Source organism: Tachysurus fulvidraco, chromosome 11 (assembly GCF_022655615.1).
Source record: "Tachysurus fulvidraco isolate hzauxx_2018 chromosome 11, HZAU_PFXX_2.0, whole genome shotgun sequence".
NCBI lineage: Eukaryota > Metazoa > Chordata > Actinopteri > Siluriformes > Bagridae > Tachysurus > Tachysurus fulvidraco.
Window position 1 is genome coordinate 13200690 of NC_062528.1, and position 20142 is coordinate 13220831.

Consider the following 20142-nt stretch of genomic DNA (forward strand, 5'->3'; position numbering starts at 1 on the left):
TGATTTGATTCTCCCATAATCAAGACAAGATCTCAGACAAAATGAACACAACTCTGTATGTACAGTATATAGTAAACGATGTGACATCGCATAGGGCTGTCAAAACATTGCCATGACAAACTTGTGACTTTTTATTTCATCCTTCCTGCAGTGTCTCACAATGTACATATGACATTTAAGTGTTAAATACCTCATTTAAGTAAGAATACTTTCCTATTTTTGGATTACAATAACGACAGCACTGATGCTGATGTGCTTACTGTCAGGCCTTGTGGATCATTTGTAGGAGTGATGGAGTAGTTGGACAGTTTGGGGCCACTCATGTCTGGTCTCTCATAGAATATCAGCTGTCCACTTCCATTCTGTGAGACCAGTAACAGGGTTAATATTTTGGGTCATTCTTACACGCATTACTAGTCACTTTCAATGAGCAGACTCACTAAGAAATCCCTTAGCTTCAGGCGACCCTCATTTGACACGTGGAAAAACGTGTCATGTTGGCGTATGACGGTCCCGTCCGATCCGCTCAGCTCGCGCGCGCGCTTGGACACGTGGTCGAAGTCACGCAGCCACGCCTTTATTTCTACATTTGACGGCATCTCTGAAAAATATTGTTAATAAACATGTTAATAAAACTGACTTAGCAGAATCTATTATACACAAAATCTGTTAACTGTTTGGTGGCACTTACTGACTGCTGTAGTGAACTGAAATGTAAATACACACAAAATAGATTATAATAACAGTTACGTCACATACATAAACTCCCTCAAGTTCACAGTCACCGCGTGCTGGGATTCCCGCTAATTATTTTCTAAGCGTGAAAAGGGAAGCATGAAACCGCTTTCTTCCTTTTCACAATAAAAGTACCAAAGTCTACCTCACTCAGTTGAAATAAGTTGAAGTTTTTTTGGCAACCTTTTTTAGGGATAGGGATAGATATATTGTATCATACATTTTAAGTGAATCTTTTTAAAATTAATTGTAAACTTTAAATGTATATATATATATATGTATTTATTTTATACTTATTTATTATTATTATTATTATTATTATTATTATTATTATTATTATTTATTTTTCTCTCTCTTCTGTTTCGATACTTCTGTAAAGCTGCTTTGAGACAGTGGAAATTGTGAAAAGCGCTATACAAATAAATTGAATTGAAATGAACAGAATATTTTCACGTTTAGTTATATATTAGTTCAATATTAGGGATCTGTGTGTGTGTGTGTGTGTGTGTGTGTGTGTGTGTGTGTGTGTGTGTGTGTGTGTGTGTGTGTGTGTGTGTGTGTGTGTGTGTGTGTGTGTTTGTTTGTTTGTTTGTTTGTTTGTTTGTGTGTGTTTGTGTGTGTGTGTGTGTATATGTGTGTGTGTGTGTGTGTGTTTGTTTGTTTGTGTGTTTGGTAAGAAACACTAGCCTGATATTTCAGCCAGGTGTACGCACAGTCCATATAATTAGGTTTATTGTTGAGACCATTTTCAGACTAGAGTTTGGTCTGACCATTTTAGACAAAAAAGGTTATTTAGAACAAAGAAAAAAAAAATGGAAATACAATCCTGTCATGCTGTTATATTAGCCTGAAGTGGCTCATATTAAATGTCAATATAAAGTAAATATAAAGAATTTTCCATGAGAAATCAACATTTATTTTAATTCTAAAATTTAAAAAAGAATTTTCAGCCCAGGTGCAAATGCATTTACAGCCCGTATGCAAAAGTAACAAACCCAAACTTTTATCCCATGTTGGCCTTGGAAAGTCATGCTAGCTGGGAAGGTGATCTTAAATGTGATCTTGTTTTCCAGTTTCCAGTGCATCCATGTATCACAACTGAGGTCATGCTACTTTCTATTTATATTATATATTAGTTTTGGTATTTGAAATGCTTTTAATTCTGTAAGAGCCCTGGCCTTCTGTGTCCAGCAGTCGCTAATTATGGAAAATAAAGTGCTGCTTCTAAGTCAAGAAAGAAAAACATGCCCAATCTTTCCTTTCTGAGGAACAATACTTCAGACTAGATTAGAAGGCATGAGATAAGTGGGATATTAGATTTTTGACAAACAAATATTCTGCAGCTGTAACACATCCAGTTTTAGTGCTTTTATCAGCTTGTAATGATCTGGATTCTATAACTTTTTAATGTAATGTGTGTGTGTGTGTGTGTGTGTGTGTGTGTGTGTGTGTGTGTGTGTGTGTGTGTGTGTGTGTGTGTGTGTGTGTGTGTGTGTGTGTGTGTGTGTGTAGAGCTGAGAGACTCCTCCTTAAGAGCAAACAGGATGAAACACTCCCCCGGAATCTATCCTTATACTTTTTCACTGCCTAAGAGCTAATCTTTTTTGAGGAGAAGGGTTATACTGTAGTGAGTGCTACATACTGTGCTTCCACTCTCTGAAAGTGTAGTCCATTCCCTATTAAAAATACACTTGTGGAGGAAACATCCTAAGGTGAGGAACAGAGTAGAGGGGAAGAGAAAGTGCAGTCAGCAACAGGTAAGCAATGAGCAAGTGAAACCGTGGCCAGATAATAAATCAAATGTAAATATTGTGTTAAAATATTTGGCTGTCATGTAACTAAAGCTATCAAAATGGCAGCTATCTGTTTACAGACTGGTTTACATTGACTCTGTACTTTTGAGGGCAATGAGTGCAATTAGATTTGTGTACTGTGGTGAGACCTCCTAAATTAACACAGGTTCCTGCACGACCCACATCCCACAGCCAAATGAGAAGAATGTAGTGACACTAATAGTTTATTATGAAATTGTCAGAAAAGTCTTCGTTGTATCTAGACTTACTGAAATAGTTTAACAGCTTTACTTTAGTGACCATTTACTGTGAGACATTTCAAGATCCAAACTTAGTAAAAAAAAGTTCATCTGCTGCCTTTAAAACATAAGTAAACACAACTTGAAGATATTCTTTGTTTCAACGTACCGGTAGTCAAGATGATGGATTAATTTAGGGTTCTTCTATCAAAACTTACAAACCTTGTTCAATATCCAAAACTTGTCACGACCAGTTGAGTTAAAGAGACCAAGTTCACCTAACTTCATCAGGCTTCATCAAACTATCATGTTTAATAGTGTTGCCATTTACACTTAATATAGCACATTGTAATTGCATAGTCATTCGCTGCTAAAATATATTGTAGCTTTTGTAGTAATTGTCTAACTAAAAGCAAAATGTGTCAGGATATAAGACAGACCATGATGTTAATGTTTGATGGACATTTAAAATAAAATAAATAAAATTTAATAGAAAATAACATACAACAATCATATCTGTTGACATATGATTTATTTCTTCATGATCATTTGTTCATTCATTGGCTTTTCAGTGGTACATTTTATTTCCTCTTCTGTGCTCAGAGGTTATGAATTTTGTTGATATTTCTACTAGCTTGCACTGTGTGTTACAGCATATATTTTGATCAGTTTCAAAACACTGGCACAGATGGTGAGTCAGAGAGCTTTTAGTGTGTGTTACACAGTCCCAGGAGAAAGAAAGACAGCAAGTGGCTCACATCTTTGGACTTGGCACGTGGTTTGTGTGTTTTGTCTTCATGTTTCCTCTGAATGGGGAATTGTTTGCTCATTGTTTCCTTTGGGGATCTGCTTATATTTGTTATGCCAAGTACCGTTGCTAATTGGGTTTATTTTATCTAAGCTGTTGATTCAATGCTACTGTAATCAAACTTATCTGTTGGTTAATATTTTCAATCACATGAACCTTCTGTGGTTACTATGTGACGATGGATTAAACACTTACTTCTAACATGCTGGCCATTTTGGCATGTTTTTTCAGTCAGATTATTTGGTTGGAGGATAAGTGAAGAAGAGGAGTGCTGGCTAATGCTGGAGGGATATAATGAAACAGAAGGGTGAAGTGGAAGACAGCACAACTCTGATCACCCTGTCAGAGCTCCCTGAACATAACTACGGAAGCATGGACATGGATGGAGTAAGTGTGTGTGTCCTTGTGTGTGTGTGTGTGTGTGTGTGTGTGTGTGTGTGTGTGTGTGTGTGTGTGTGTGTGTGTGTGTGTGTGTGTGTGTGTGTGTGTGTGTGTGTGTGTGTGTGTGTGTTTGTATGTGTGTGTGTGTGTGTGTGTGTGTGTGTGTGTGTGTGTGTGTGTGTGTGTGTTTGAGAAACAGAGAGTAGGGAAAATAGATCTGTTAGTTCCCCTGATTTGTGAGTGCATTCTGAGCTTTTTTTTTTAATATTAAGTGATTAGTTTGCATGTGGCTTTACAGAGGCTCAGCACTGTCAAAAACATCTATGCTTTAAAAAATTTAATCTCTCCTGTTGCTTTGCATACTTGGTAGCACATGACATAATGCCTTTATTGTGTACCCTTGTATTATATTCAGTGTACTTTGGCTAAACAAGTGGTTGTAAGAAGCGTTTAGTTTGGACTGCTGTATATCTAAATAGTAACGTATGACATATGGATCCTCCACAGTCACCTCAGAAGGATAGGAATGTGTTTAGTGATGGAGTCACCTGCGTTGGTAAGTCTGCATTTTTTTTTAAATAGTATGTGTGTATGTGGAAAATAAATGTTACAAAATGTTAATTCCAGTCCAATAGTCAAGTATCTGATGACTAGCCTTAGTTTATTCTTTACTAGCCTTGATTTTGCTAATCCCACATTGCCATCAGGAAATATGCTTGTCACTGGAATGTGCAAAAAAATATTTACCATATATGGGTTTTGAATTAGCGCTGTTACACCGTAATGCACAATGATCCAGTTTTGTTACATGGTATGAGCATAACACAGTGTATACTGTATACAGTATTCATAGTATTCATTCTTCTGAAATATTATCAGATTTTGTGCTGGTTTGGGAAGAGCCTATGTCTCAAGAAAAGACTGATGAACCAGAAGACAAATCATCCAGCACTACCAATGTTATCCACAGGAAGTGGAGGACGGAGTTCCTGTCCAGGCTGCAAACTGCTGGTCTGCATCAGGAGAAGGTCAGTATTGCGTATCATGGTCAGTATCAACTTGTAAATATTAGTCATGTTGTGTAGCACACATGAGTGCTGATACGCACTCCAAAACATGCTAAATAGCTGCTGCATACATATATAGTATATTTCTGAAGAAATAAACCTGTATATATATTTAGTGAGAATGCTTAATTTAGTACGGCAACTGACATTTCATTATTATTTTAAATGGGCATTTCATTATTATGAATAACAATGGCTAATCTTCAGAGGAAAACCCACGTTATTTTTTTTTCTCTTTCAAACAAAATAGACAAACACAAATTTCTGTATATCTAAATGCATTTTGTTGTATATGTGCATTAAATGATTATAAAGTTCTATAGTCTATACTCTATTACTAAATGATTTTAACATACTATATAGTACAATAGAACTTGTAACCTTGATAGCAAACTGTTTTGTCACGGTGCTTTCTATATATTTGATACTTTATTATTAATGTTTTATTTAATTGTGTCTGTTGTTAGAAAGAGGTTGTGCAGGGCAAAACAAAGACAACGTACGTACTTTTGAGTGCCCCCTGGAACGTGCTATGCTATTATGCAGAGGAGATCAGCCTCCGGGTTCCATTACAGGTGAATCAAGAGGAACACACATGGAGAATACAACTTACAGAAACTTGATGCACGTCAAACAGAAAACCTGTTTGACGTGCATCAATTTTTCAAGGCTTTTCAGTAGATTTGGCATGTGGTTATAGGGAAATGGTTGCCTTGTGGTTAAGGTGTTGGACTACCAATTGGAATTTTTTGAGTTCAAACCCAGGTTAACCAGGCTGCCACAGCTGGGCCCCTGAGTAAGGCCCTAAACCCTAAATTGCTCAGTTGTATAAAATGAGATAAAATGTAAGTCACTCTGGATAAGGGCTTTTTCCAAAAGTTTTAAATTTAATAGAATAGTTATGGGGATTTGTGCTCATTTAAGCAGAGGTGCATTCGTGAAGTAAGGTACTGATCTGAAGACCAGGGTTGTGCTAGGCCCCAAAGGGAAAATGTAATGCTACAGTACACAAAGACACACATAATGGTGCAGTTATACTTTGGAAAACATTTGAGAAGAACCACATATTTCACATAGTTTTGACCATATAGTTTATATTCATTACATGTGTCTAAGGGTGTTATTTCTGTCTGATGGATCTGCTCTACAGGTTGAGACATCTCAAGAATCCAACTGGTCAGAAAATCTCCTCAGAAAGGTACACATCCCTGACATCTTAGCTCAGCATGTACCCAACCCTCCACCAGTCTACTACACCTGTCAGTTCCGTTCAAACAAGCTGGAGAGGTAGAGTATCACTACACCATTGTCTGATCTTTAGTGCCAGTCAAATGTTTTTTGGTTGTCTTTTTATCTATAATGAAAAATCATCTGATTATGCTGGAAGCTGGAAGCAGGAATGTAAAGGTAGAGTTTAAATATATTCTGGGTCTGTGTTGACACAAAGGAGTGTTTACACAGAGTTTGCTTTGTACACCACATCCTTAAAGTCAAACAGACAGACACACACACACACACACACACACACACACACACACACACACACACACACACACACACACACACACACACACACACACACACACACACACACACACACACACACATACATTTTACTTGATTTGCTTGTTTTACTATAGATATATCCATATTTTACTTGCAGGTTTCTTGGTCATGACAACAAGGACGCATTCTTCAAGATGACTCAGAGACATCAAATTGTAAGCTTGATTGCTTGAAAGGATTAACAATAACCAGATGCCTGTTGCCTGACTGAAATTTTTATTACAGTTAGTGTTAAAATTTTAAAGAATCTCATGCTACCTTCAAACCTCCTGAAGAGTCTGTATGGCAAACCATTTCTGGATTTAATTCTATTATGCAAAGGAGTGTTGTAGCAGAAAAATATGACAAAAGGAGCCTGTTGTATATGTAACTGTAAATGCTAAAATATACCGTGTCATTTTCCTTAAATAATTAGAAAAACATTTATTGTCAAATTGCCAATGTCTTTTTTTGTGGAAAGCATCACACCATCACACATCCCTTAAATTTTCCTACAACGGTACATTTCCTTACTGATCACCTAGTATTTGTACATGTAGAAAATGTTCCCAGTACTGAGTAATATCACTGCTACTAATGTGACATACTGGTGATTTCCTTTATTCTTGATATACAGCTGTATGAGATATTAGCAAGGACACAGTTTGGAGCATTAAAGAGGGGAGAAGTTGGGATAGCCAGGCTGGTCAGTGAGAATGTGTTCACTGCCACCTATCCCTTACATGAGGTGAGTCTCTTTTACATGCAAATGTAATATTGCCATGAACTCTCGCTCTCTCTCGCTCTCTCTCTCTCTCTCTCTCTCTCTCTCTCTCTCTCTCTCTCTCTCTCTCTCTCTCTCTCTCTCTCTCTCTCTCTCTCTCTCTCTCTCTCTCTCACTCTCTCACTCTCTCTCTCTCTCTCTCTCTTTTGATATGTAACTATATCTATGAGGCGTCTTGTATTCAATGCAAATAATATTGTTGTTTGTGGATACTACCCTTACATTTTGTCACTCTTTCTTTTAAGGGGCATTATAAGATGCCTAACAGTCCACTTAACACAGACTCTCTGAGCATGAGACAGATCTTGTATGAGTATTGGGCACGTTGGGGCTGCTGGAAAAAGTACCAGCCTCTGGACCATATTCGAGAATATTTTGGCGAGAAAGTTGCACTCTACTTTGCCTGGTTAGGTATGTGGTATGAAGACAAATGCAAATGTAAACACACCAAAAATAAAACCTAAACAAAAGATATACCAGTTTACTGTGCAGTAAGTGCTTGTAATTTGCTTTAATGAGAACAAGATTAGGCGCTTTGTAAAGGGTGTGTTTCTTATCAAAATGTATATAGTGCTTGACAAGATTTACCCCACCCAAATCTTACAGTTGGTAACTTTATACACCCCCCCCCCCCTCTCTCTCTAGGATTTTATACAGGGTGGTTACTTCCTGCTGCAATTGTAGGCTTCCTCGTGTCTTTGTTTGGAATCTGGCTTATGGTTACTGATATCCCAGCGTGAGTGATATTTATATCATTAGACTATTAGCAGAGTATTCTTATCCTTATGACTTTCTGACCTATTATATGTTTCCATTAGGCATGAGATCTGCAACAATGGTGACAGTATTGTCATGTGTCCAATCTGTAACATCTGCAGCTACTGGAACCTTTCCAGCATCTGCTACACTTATAAAGTGAGTTATTGTGTCTGTGTGAACGGTATCGCGTTAGTTAGTGTGCTGTATATAATCAAATATTTTGCATTATTTTGCCACAGGCAGGATTATTATTTGACAATGGTGGAACAGTGTTCTTCAGTATCTTCATGTCCCTCTGGGCAGTTACCTTCCTGGAGTATTGGAAGCGTAGCTGCTCTGTCCTATCCCACAGGTGGGACTGCTCTGAGTTTGAGGAGACGGAGGTAAGGAGACTCTTGATAGGCATGCAGACTGTTCCATACTGGGAAGAGGGAGAAAAAATATCCATATTATCTTAATCTTAATAATTGATATTGGAGCTCATCTGTATTTGTATTTAAGAGACACAGAATGTAAATTAAATTATGTTATATAAATATAATATGAGGTACCTGTAAACATTCTACTAATCAGCAAAAACATGTCTTCACTAATTAAAGGAGCAGTAAGTAACCTTAAGGCTTTTTAGCATTAACATTAATATCCCTCTCAGCCTGCCTTCCACAATTCTGGTCAAAATGTGTATGCCTAAATAGAAAAAATGAAAAAACTTGCCTCTCAAAGCATCTTAAACTATCCCAGAAAATTTTTAAATGCAAACTTGAAATGATCCAACAAGCCACATAAATTGCACGTCAATACTGCAGATTACACATTCTCTAAGGAATCTTTAAAATCTTATGATTTTATAGAGTTAGAAATACCTTCATATTGCATACTGCACTTTTAAATTAGGTTGTAATAAGTACTGGCCTCAGAGGAGATTAACATGTACAGCAACTCCATCCAGATACATCTTCATACTGCAGTGTGTCACATGACTTTACTTTTGTAGCTACAGTACATCCTCATATCATCTTTTTAATCAGGAAAGGCCAAGGCCAGAGTTCACTGCCATGGCACCAATGACGGTCCGTAATCCTATAACAGGGGCTGAAGAGCCTCACTTCCCAGAGATTAGCCGTTTTCGGCGCATTGTGACTGGAAACATGGTCATCATTCTGATGGTAAAGTAACATGACAGAAAAGTGAACTGATCTTTGTGTTACAAAGCGTTTCATCTGGTATTTTGATACTAAGCTTGATCTCTGCAGCTTGCTGTAGTTTTGATGTTCTTGATAGCAATTATTCTCTACCGGACCATCCTGAGCATCATCATCTACAATTCTAAGAATGAATTTTTCATATTCTCTGTAAGTAAATATTGGCTTTTTTCTATTTACTGTTCCTTTTTTATTTACTTGTGAATGCCATCATTTTTACTGTTTAAAATGTCAGAATAGTAGTAGTAGTAGTAGTAGTAGTAGTAGTAGTAGTAGTAGTAGTATCTTTTTAATCTATGTAGCAATGCAGTGTTTTTTGTGTTGCTGTACAGGGACTCAGTGATAAACAAACAGGGCATTGGAGTAATAAATATGTTTTATTTCATTGTTTTTGTTCCAATGCTGTTCTCTTTGTTTATACTATAGGCTGGAAGGATAGCAAGTCTCACCGGCTCAGTGCTAAATCTGGTGGTGATTATGTTACTGTCTAAAGTCTACACGCGTCTCGCCAAAGTCCTGACCCAATGGGGTGAGCGTGCAAGTAATGAAGTTTCATCCATGTTCGTTATGATAATACAAAGCTTATGATTTATTATTTTACCCTCAACAGAAATGCACCGTACCCAGACCAAATATGAAGATGCTTTTATTCTCAAAGTGTTCATTTTCCAGTTTGTGAACTTTTACTCTTCTCCTATGTACATTGCATTTTTTAAGGGCAGGTGAGTGTACAGCAAACACTGTTTATTTTTTGTGACAATAAACAGATGCATTAAATGTGCTGTACTTTTTAAAAGGTTTGTAGGCTATCCTGGAAACTATAATACACTTTTTGGAATTCGAAGTGAAGATGTGAGTTTAAACTGCATTTATGTTGATACTATGACACCATGATTTATGAATATTGTAGGCATTGCACAAAAAAACTTAGAGTTGCTGTCTCAGTGATCTTACTGCTTTATCTTATTTCATCCAGTGTGGTGCTTCGGGATGTCTTATTGAACTTGCTCAAGAGCTGTTGGTCATCATGGTAGGCAAACAAGTCATCAACAATGTTCAAGAATTTGTTCTCCCGTAAGTCCCCATTTCTTTACAAGAAAAAATCTGAGGTTTAAAAATTTTCCCTCCAAATACTTTAAAATGGGTCTCCACTCTTGACCCCCACAGTAAGTTTAGGGTGTGGTGGCACAAGCGGAAACTTCACCCAGCTTATAGTGAAAAGGGAGCCAATGAGAATGACAGTCTTGCACCCTGGGAAATGGATTATAGACTGTTGTTGTGCGAGGGCCTTTTCGATGAATATCTGGAAATGGGTGAGCTGTTAAATTTGTTAAATCAGTAATTGTGTGCACATCCCACCTTCTGGCAGGTGTAGGACAAAAGAAACTGTTAAAGTAAAAAATTTGTAATGTCCGCAACACTTTTTAAACTCCCATCTTTATTAATTAATTAAAAAGCAACGTTTCGACCCTGTTGGGTCTTCTTCAGGCGAATGAACAGCTGTAATTTCAATCTGTTAAATTTGACATCATTCCCAAACTAATTCTCTGCTGTAAACATTTTCCTAAAGCTTCTATATGTTAAAAGTTAACATCATGTTAACTAAATGTTCAAATAAATGTTAATTAAATGTTATATGAGCAGACATTTTTATCTATGTGTACTGCTTGAGCATTTGCATACAGTAAGTGGATTTAAAGTCTGCTTTCTAATTTGAATGATCCATGTTTACAGGCAAGTTAGATAAATCACATCATCAGTAAATAATGACTAGGTCTGCTTTTATAAGGAAAAAGTTCTAAGGAAATATCAGTGCTATAGGCATGTGATGCAGTCTGATGCAAAGCTGAATCTATGTTATTAATCATTAATTAATTATTAAATAAAACTATTAAATAAGACTCCAAAACCAAAAGTGAATATGCAACTTGTCAAATTACTGAGAAACCTGAAAGTGAAACATTCTCATCACACTCCTTTGGTTAAAAAAAAACCAACTTGTTTTACAAAGCATTGACATCAGACACGCAACATTTCTGTAAAACTGTTAGATTAACATCTCTGTTCAGAAAAGTTTATGATGTTAATGAATATATATATAGTATATATAATCCCCTCTGAAAGTATTGGAACGGTAAGGCCAGTTCTTTTGTTTTTGCTACACACTGCAGTCATTTGGGTTTAAGATACAAAAAAAGAAAAAAGATGTATTAAATGTACTCTAATTAATTCCTGTTTGCAGTCCTGCAGTTTGGTTTCATTACAATATTTGTGGCGGCTTGTCCCTTGGCACCATTCTTTGCCCTGGTGAATAACTGGGTAGAGGTACGTCTAGATGCACAGAAATTTGTGTGTGAGTACCGCAGGCCTGTGGCTCAGCGGGCGCAGGACATCGGAATATGGTTTACAATCCTCGAGGTCATCACCTATCTGGCTGTGATTAGCAATGTGAGCATTCCTGTCACAATCATAATGTACTTGATAACACAAATTCACTCCATTTTGTTGTTTCTTGTATGAATCATTATTAAAATATCCTTTGAAGATTTGTGAAAGATTTTTAATATAATCTTTTAGTGTAAACATAATCAGCAGAGCCACTAACGAGAATGTAATGTGTTTTTGTTTGTTTTTTTGGGCTGTGTCTAACTTCCTGTTCTTTTCCTAGGCTTTCCTGATTGCATTCACATCTGATTTCCTGCCACGTCTCTACTATCGCTACACCACTGAGGGCACTCTGAAAGGCTATGTCGATTTCACGCTCTCTTTTGCACCCAAAAACTTCACAAACAGTGATATGCAGTGCAGGTAGACAGATTCTTCCATTAAAGTTGACAGTTGTAGTGTGTTGATTTGAGGGTGTTTGCATAACTAGAGGGTGTTTGCATAACTGTTTATGCTATTAAAAAATCTGCATTTCCAATGAACAAAGAAATACTTATGTCTAAAATTCTTTGTACAATTAAGGAAAAAGGTTAATAGTAATCTGAGGTTGTAATATTTATCCATAGATATCGGGGATTCAGAGACGAAAGGGGACATCACACTCCTGAGTACTATAATCTGCTGGCTATTCGACTAGGTTTCGTCATTATATTTGAGGTTAAGACAATATGCATTATTATTATTATTATTATTATTATTATTATTAACAATTTAAATGCATGATATTTGTATTTAAAACCTTACTCTCTTAACATTTGTTTCAGCATGTGGTCTTCTTAATTGGTCGTATGATTGACTGGATGGTTCCTGATGTTCCCGAGGAGGTGGAGATAAAGATTAAGAGAGAGCGCTACATGGCTAAAGAAGCTCTGGCTGAGAATCAGGTGAACTTGTCTCGGTTGATAATACATTTTTTAAATACTTAAGGTGTATCTGTAAATAGCATAATCTTTGCTCTTGTCTGTCGATATGAAGGCCTTAGAAGCAGCTGTAGAAAGCTCTGGATTACGAAGCAGAGTTAAATCAGAGAGATCCACAGCCTCGCCTCGTGACACTGTCTCCCCTCTGCCACATGTGACTGCTAAGGACACTTCGAAGGATGTTTGACATTTATCCGGGACATGGATGTCAAGGCAATCCAGTGGTTACAATATCTTATATATTATATAATATATTTTTACACAACTCAATATTCAGAGAAATCACATTGTATTATTATCCATCCAATAAACTGAATAAATTTTTTTTAAGACTATTCATTGTGTTATGAAATATATGTACAGTATGTTCCCATTTTATCATTTCCATACAGCAGGGATGTAACACAAAAATACAGTACCTGTATCTGCTTCGTACTATGTCTGTTTCCATATTAACATTTAAACCATAAGTGGAGCATATGGTTAGCATTTACACACACACACACACACACACACACACACACACACGTGTGTGTGTGTGTGTGTGTGTGTGTGTGTGTGTGTGTGTGTGTGTGTGTGTGTGTGTGTGTGTGTGTGTGTGTGTGTGTGTATTTTATATTCCAGATAGTTTGTTTGACATGTTAAAACTTCTTCACTGATATAGAATCTATTATAAAACTTGAACCCTGTGCTTCTGTGAGTCAAACTGGGGTCCATTAAGCGTTTCAATATAACGACTGGATGATTTTCTGAGAAGATTTTATAGAACGATCATTTAAGGGCAATTAAAATGTCTAATGAAAGAACAAATGTTACAAGCATAAAGTATTTTTAAACGTTATTTTAAATATAAAATTAATTATGTATAGAATTATTATAATAGAATTATTGCCAAATGTTTGTAGACACCTGACCATCACACCTATGTATGTGATCCTTATTATTGCCATACTGTTGCCAAAAATGTGTATGCTCCTGATTGTGTAGGATGCCTATGCACAAACACTTAGTTTAGTTTCATGTATTTTGTGCTGTGTTCTCTGAGCTTCACATTAAAATAGTAATAACAATAAAAAAAACATTGTTTTTGACACCTTTTGTCTAAAAAACAAGACAAAAAAAACAACAAACAAAAAACCTTGAATAGGTTAACAATTATTTGGACCTGTAATTATGCATCTGTTCAACCTGAATGATACAAATTTTAGTACACACTTTGTTTCACTTTACTAACGAACAGTAGATACAAAACCAAATGTTAATATATAATTTTCTGAATTATTATTCTCTTTTAGAGCATCTTGGGAAAAGTTAGTACTTTTATTTTGAAATTAAATTGACAGTGATTTACTTCACCGTTGTTGCTGATTTCACAGTAGCAGAATTTTCCCGGGATATCTGGGAATTAGGCCTGTCTGAGGTAAAAAGTTTTTTTTTTTTTTTTTTTTAAAGCTAGCTATGATTTTAAATGTGGAGTTTGTTTTATTCCAACTGCTCAATAAAAGACTTACGATTGAGACAGTTCGGTGTTTAAAGTTGTTAGTTTACAAGTTAGCTTGTTCATTTTATTTTACGTCTGGCCTGAAAATTAACAAGCATAGCATAGCATTAGCATAGCATAAGCATAGCGTAGCACATAGATATCTATGAGCATAGCAGTAGCATAGCATTAGCAAGATAACTTGGTAAGTACAATAACACATTTTATACGTGTGTGTATAATTGCTTATACAATTGTTCGCATTAACTATCAACGTGATTCAATAAATCAAATTAATAATAAATATTATGTGTTATTTGACATATAATGGTATTCAGGTCTATTCTTGTGATTTATTCATAAATTGCAGCTGGTACAAAGCTAACAGCTAACATGCTTTTGACCAAGAAACTGGATCAAGCTGAGCTGTGAGGCTGTTACTGAATTATAAGAATGAAATGTTAGAGATGTGGCAGCTTGAGGAGGAAGGTGATGGTTACAGTCTTCATTTATGGTGTTATTGACACATACATGTCTGCCTTCATCAGAGCATCCTGAGGTGGAAGAGAGGACACGGGCGTGATGCCACCTGTTTCAGGAGAAGACACAGAGTTGGTGCAGGATGGGAAACTGAATCGGGCAGATTGCTTGTGTCCCATCTGCCTGGAGATTTTCCTGGAGCCTGTCACACTTCCGTGCGCTCATACGTTCTGTAAACCCTGCTTCCTGGAGACTGTGGACAAGGCCAATATATGCTGTCCTCTCTGCCGAAAGCGTGTCTCTACATGGGCAAGACTTAATGGCAGGAACAAGACGTTAGTGAACGCAGAGCTGTGGAGGCGAATACAGGACACTTTCCCTACACAGTGTCAGCGCCGATTAAACGGCGTCGATGAAGAGGAAGATGTCAACAGTAAATTCTCGATTTTAAGATTATTAGAAATGAAGAAATATTACTCTATATCATCATCTTCTTTTGTTAATTCCGTCCAAGAAACACCTCAGTCGGTATCTTACTGTTAAAAAGTCACCTTAATCTTCACGGTTTTTGTTATTTCAATGATAAACAGAATGATAAATACTCATTCATGGTTTTATAATTAGCTGATTTGCAGAGCATGTGTCACAGCAGAATAAATTAATATGTGTAAAGATATGGACCAAAGATAGGAAATGTTTGTGTGCAAGGATAACGAGTCAAGCCTAAACCTTCTAATCATAATTTAAGGTTATACACATTTGGTACTGCATCCACACGGCGATCTAATACTCAGACAGAACTGAATTTTAAGAATTATACAAGTCTGAATTCTCATTAACGCATGGTTTTTCTCCTCCTGTTTACCCACAGTGTTTATACCAAAGCCCAAGGTCAGTCTGCCAGGTGAACTCAGGCAAGAGTATGAGGAGGAGGTTAACAAGGTGAGAGAATTATTCTTACTTTATAGATATCAGAGACTAGTATTGTGTATGTAGGGAATAAAATAGTCCAGATTGTGCTCTTAAATGAAAATAATGCTTTCCACATCAAAAATGTAACTTCAACAACTATATATTTTACTTTGTTAAACTTTGTTTTGAAAATCCATTTATTAGTCTTAAATTGTGCTCAGTGTCTGTCTAACAATTTCCCGTGGATGAGTTTTTTCCATAGTAACAATTAAATTATTAGAAGACTAATAATATTACTATTTTAGCTACTGTTCAAGTCATGCATTATGATCTTAAAAATATTTACAGTATCTATGTATGTGAGGGGTGTCATTTATTCATTTTGCCAACTGTAAAAGTAATGTGTATATTAATTTTGCTCATCACTGTTGATATTTGCTGAGAATAATCTCATATTTATTTGTGCCACGTGCTGTGAACAGATTGTTTTCTAGCAAGGTTCTAGTGAGAATTGTGAAGCAAACAAAACAGCATCGTTCATATAAAACAATTTAGCTGGCTGTGAAAACTTGCACAACAGTTCAGTTATTAGCTACTAATAGACAGTACTTAATAAATAACTGTTTATGTAATATGTTGTCTTTTAAAAATGGTGAAGATTTGACATAAGCCTCAGCATATGCTAGTTATGGCAGGTGGAATATTTTCCACCTAGTCCTCCTTTCCACTTTGCTTCTGTAAAGCAATATTTATTCAAGAAACATTGGGGCTTCATCATTTACCCTCTTCTTATTCCTTCAGTTTGTTGAAGAGAAGCGAGCTCTGGAGGAGGCAGAGAGGAGGGCCAGTGAGGAATACATCCAACGCCTCCTGGCTGAGGAAGAAGATCGAGTGGAAGAGGAGAGGAGGAGACAGGAAGAGAGACAGCTGGAGGATGACGAGAAACTGGCAAGATTGCTCAGTGAAGAATTGGTGAGTGTCCGAACAGTCTTGCACTGTTATCCCTTTAAATTTTGTTTTTCCAAAGCAACATCCAGCTTCTGTTACTCAGAGGAGCTGTTATCACCAAGATTTTTGAAGCTACAATCACAATCCTGCATTTGTGCATATATCTTAGCCTCATGCTGCTTTCACAATATATTTTCTTTATACTGTGAGTGAGAGACGTACTGGCTAAAGTTGCAATATAAGGCTTCTATTTAAAGTTACTAAATAAATGTAACCTCAAGAATTACTACACCTAATGTTTTTTTGAGAAAGATAGACGTTAGATCATTAACCGTCCACCTGCATGCTAATTCCCATGGTAAAATCTGTAAAACTGCATTGTCAAGCCTCGGTTGCTAATCTGAACACCCAAGACCTATAATGTGATGGCATGAATAGCATGTGAAGCAATAATGCCTGCTGTTGCTGATGTACAGACATGAAAACTAAAAAATATATATCAATGTTGTATCATTACAGAACTCAAATCCAGTTTTGGAAACTCGGAAACACATTAAAGTGAATGATGCCAAGAAAAAGAAATCTGACATGGGGCATATTGAGAGGTGAATAATTCAGTTGTAAAGGGCTGTTACATTTGAACTTGCATGTTTTATCATTCTTTTTATTCCTTGTGTTATGATGAATCAATTGTGTGAAACTGGTATGCTTTTATCTAAGTCAGTTACATTAATTGTCCTTCAGATATCTGTGCCAAGTGCCTTACACACCGCCACACTGTGAGACCACACAATCCTCCACTCTTTTGGACAATAAGGTGCTTATGGCACTTAAATGACTTTAAATGTATGTCTTCAAATAAATATGTACATTGTCTGGTCAGTAGAAAAATATTTATATTCCACTTTTTTCCACATTTTTTTCAGGAGAACATTCTGAGCCCTCCAACCTCTGTAGATCCCTCCAGCATTGAACTGCATTGCTTGGACTCCAGTAGTAAACCTTCTACATCAAGCTCAGACTCAGACACTTGTAAACAACTCTTCGACACTTCTTACAGAACCACCGTTTATTCCAAGAGGAAGAGTGCAGATGGTGAACAGCTTGAACCTGGCATCTGTAAGAAGCCCTGTAACTTCCCTCCTTCTCCTGTTGGTTCTGTTCTCCTGCATGCTGAACAGGAGGAGGATTTGAGGATTCGGATGCTGCAGGAGGAGGAGGACAGAAGGCTGGCGCTTCGCCTGCAGAGGGAGCTGAACCGAGAGATCGCTGTAGACCGCAGAAAAGGCTCTGCTAATGGGTATCTACTAAGAGAGAAAAGCAGCCCTTCATCCAGCAATAGTACAAGTCCAGGTGAGGAGAACAAGATGGAGAAAGCCTGTATTCCACATTCCTCAAGCCAGGTAGATGGACATAAAGCGAAGAGAGTCAGCAGCCAGGTTGAGTGGAAAACTTCTAGGAAATGTTCGGTTTCCACCCAAGTGTCTCCTTCTACAGCCTCGTCAGTGCAGAAGAGCAGAAAGCAAGCTACCCTTACTGAAATGTTCCCCAGCCTGGGCAGCTAAGCCAGCTCTCTAAACATCTCAAGCCTATATTGCCTTTTCCTTACATGTTTTACATGCACACCTCCTCCCATATTTAGACTTTTTTTTTGGAAGAACAGGTTGAAGGATGAAGTAGGGCATAATACACAGATTGTTTCAATATTATCCTGAAACATTAGCCGTCAGTTATGAGAGTTGACACATTACATGCTGAAACTGTATATTACTGCAAAAAGATTTTTGATGCATGTTTCTATTTTTCTAAAGATAGTTTGAGTTCATTTATTTTTAAGGAATAAAAATAGTTTTGAAAAATATTTGGCCTTTTTCGTATTATGCTGATGGCAAGGAAAGCAATAATTCCTTGCAGTCTAACTACATTGATATTTCTCATATTCTTGGCTCTGTAAGAAACAACGGCTTCACTTTACAACATGACATTCCTGTCAAAATAATTACAGGTATATATTACAATTAATATAGAAATTACACAAAAGAGCAAGTTTTAGACCAATCTAAAATAAGTTATGTCTGTTTCATTTATTGCAAAAAAAAAAAATGTTGAAGAATGTATCAGTATTCTGTAATAATGAACAGAGACGTGTATATCCTGAAGTTTCTTTCAAAGAACAATATTCCTGGAGAACACTGGTACCGTGGGAAATAGTTTCCTTTCCAACGAAATGCCTTATTGTGACAAACAATCCTGCATGATATCTTTTTTCCCTGAGGACATCTCATGACTAATGGAAACACATCTCAGTAAATCATTGCCTAATAGAGAAATGTATATATGCCACAAATCACAAATGAACCCATTCTCACTGCTGACATATTATATAGTGTGTTTCACTTTCAGTAATGGACAATAAAATATGTGGCCATTTATGACCTGGTGCCTTCAGTAAATAGGACAGGTCTTGAGATGATATATATATATATATTCAATTTAAGTTTATTTGTATAGCGATTTTTACAATGGGCTTTGTCTCAAAGCAGCTTTACAGAACAGAAGGTAAACATAAAGAGAAATATAGAGAATATAGTAAAAATTCTAGATATACAGTATATAGTTCAGTATGTATGTATGTATGTATGTATGTATGTATATGTATTTATCCCAAATGAGCAAGTCTGAGGTGACCCAGGCAGCAGTGGCAAGGAAAAACTCCCTTAAATTGGTAAGGAAGAAACCTTGAGAGGAAACAGACTCGAAGGGGAACCCATCCTCATATTGGTGACACTAGAGGGTGTGATTACAAATATACAGTCAAACAAATGTTGAATTGGTGTAAAGGTCACATGGAGTTCAGATCTCTTGGTATCATAGAGTCCAACTGAAGCTGATAGATCTGTAGATGTCTCAGGATTCTCAGAGTCAGCCTCATCTCAGTGGAGGTCCAGGATCTTCATCGCACGGAAGATGATTGGAGCTGGTACAATGTCTGGATGCCTCGGGATGGGTGTGAAAGAGAAAAGCAGTGGAGAGGGATTAACATATCTGCTGTTCATGAAAATGTGCAAGTCTGACGTAATGGTGCATAATTTTATGGGATGTATTATGTGTGTGTGTGTATGCCTGACTAAAGAGATGCGTTTTTAATCTGCTTTTGAACGGGGAAAGTGTGTCTGAGCCCCGAACACTATCAGGAAGACTATTCCAAAGTTTGGGAGCTAAATAAGAAAACGCTCTACCACCTTTAGTAGACGTTTATATTCTGGGAACTACCAGAAGTCCTGAGTTTTGTGATCTCAGAGAGCATGAAGGATTGTAACGTGTTAGAAGACTAGTTAGATACATGGGAGTGTGTGTGTGTGTGTGTGTGTGTGTGTGTGTGTGTGTGTGTGTGTGTGTGTGTGTGTGTGTGTATATATATATATATATATATATATATATATATATATATATATATATATATATATATATATATATATAAAGGTATTTACAGGTTGTTTCATGTATCAGCACAATAACAGAAGAGATCATTTTTAGCTCAAATGTCATTTTTAGCTCAAGTGCATGCTTGAAACTGTTAATGTCACCAGTGTCCTGCACTGAATCAGGATGGAAGAGAAGACCGCCCTGTTTCTAGTCCTGTC

The 20142-nt window shown here is 36.8% G+C and overlaps 2 protein-coding genes across 5 annotated transcripts; both read left to right on the forward strand.

Annotated features, from left to right (window-relative positions):
• Window positions 1-2310: 2310 nt before the first annotated feature.
• ano7 (anoctamin 7) lies at window positions 2311-13006 on the forward strand. 2 transcript variants are annotated; one of them, XM_027145646.2, is made up of 24 exons: window positions 2311-2492; window positions 3811-3962; window positions 4464-4512; window positions 4836-4984; window positions 5491-5598; window positions 6174-6310; window positions 6687-6744; window positions 7206-7316; window positions 7598-7763; window positions 7998-8088; window positions 8171-8267; window positions 8351-8494; window positions 9140-9277; window positions 9365-9463; window positions 9740-9842; window positions 9924-10035; window positions 10111-10165; window positions 10290-10387; window positions 10481-10626; window positions 11556-11761; window positions 11982-12121; window positions 12325-12415; window positions 12523-12642; window positions 12734-13006. In XM_027145646.2, the coding sequence occupies exons 2-24, from the start codon at window positions 3870-3872 to the stop codon at window positions 12863-12865; spliced, it is 2643 nt and encodes an 880-aa protein (XP_027001447.2). In that variant the 5' UTR covers window positions 2311-2492; window positions 3811-3869; the 3' UTR covers window positions 12866-13006. The 2 variants fall into 2 exon arrangements, with proteins under 2 accessions (XP_027001447.2, XP_027001436.2); XM_027145635.2 differs by having other exon boundaries at window positions 2312-2492; window positions 3807-3962.
• A 971-nt stretch (window positions 13007-13977) lies between these two features.
• Window positions 13978-18359, forward strand: rnf168 (ring finger protein 168). Of its 3 annotated transcripts, none has more exons than XM_047820906.1 (7): window positions 13978-14098; window positions 14707-15071; window positions 15510-15580; window positions 16352-16522; window positions 17018-17103; window positions 17243-17315; window positions 17425-18359. In XM_047820906.1, exons 2-7 carry the CDS (start codon window positions 14741-14743, stop codon window positions 18061-18063), a joined length of 1371 nt encoding a protein of 456 aa, XP_047676862.1. In that variant the 5' UTR covers window positions 13978-14098; window positions 14707-14740; the 3' UTR covers window positions 18064-18359. The 3 variants fall into 3 exon arrangements, with proteins under 3 accessions (XP_047676862.1, XP_047676863.1, XP_027000730.2); XM_027144929.2 differs by lacking the exon at window positions 13978-14098 and adding an exon at window positions 14132-14363; XM_047820907.1 differs by lacking the exons at window positions 17018-17103; window positions 17243-17315.
• The last annotated feature ends 1783 nt before the right edge of the window (window positions 18360-20142 follow it).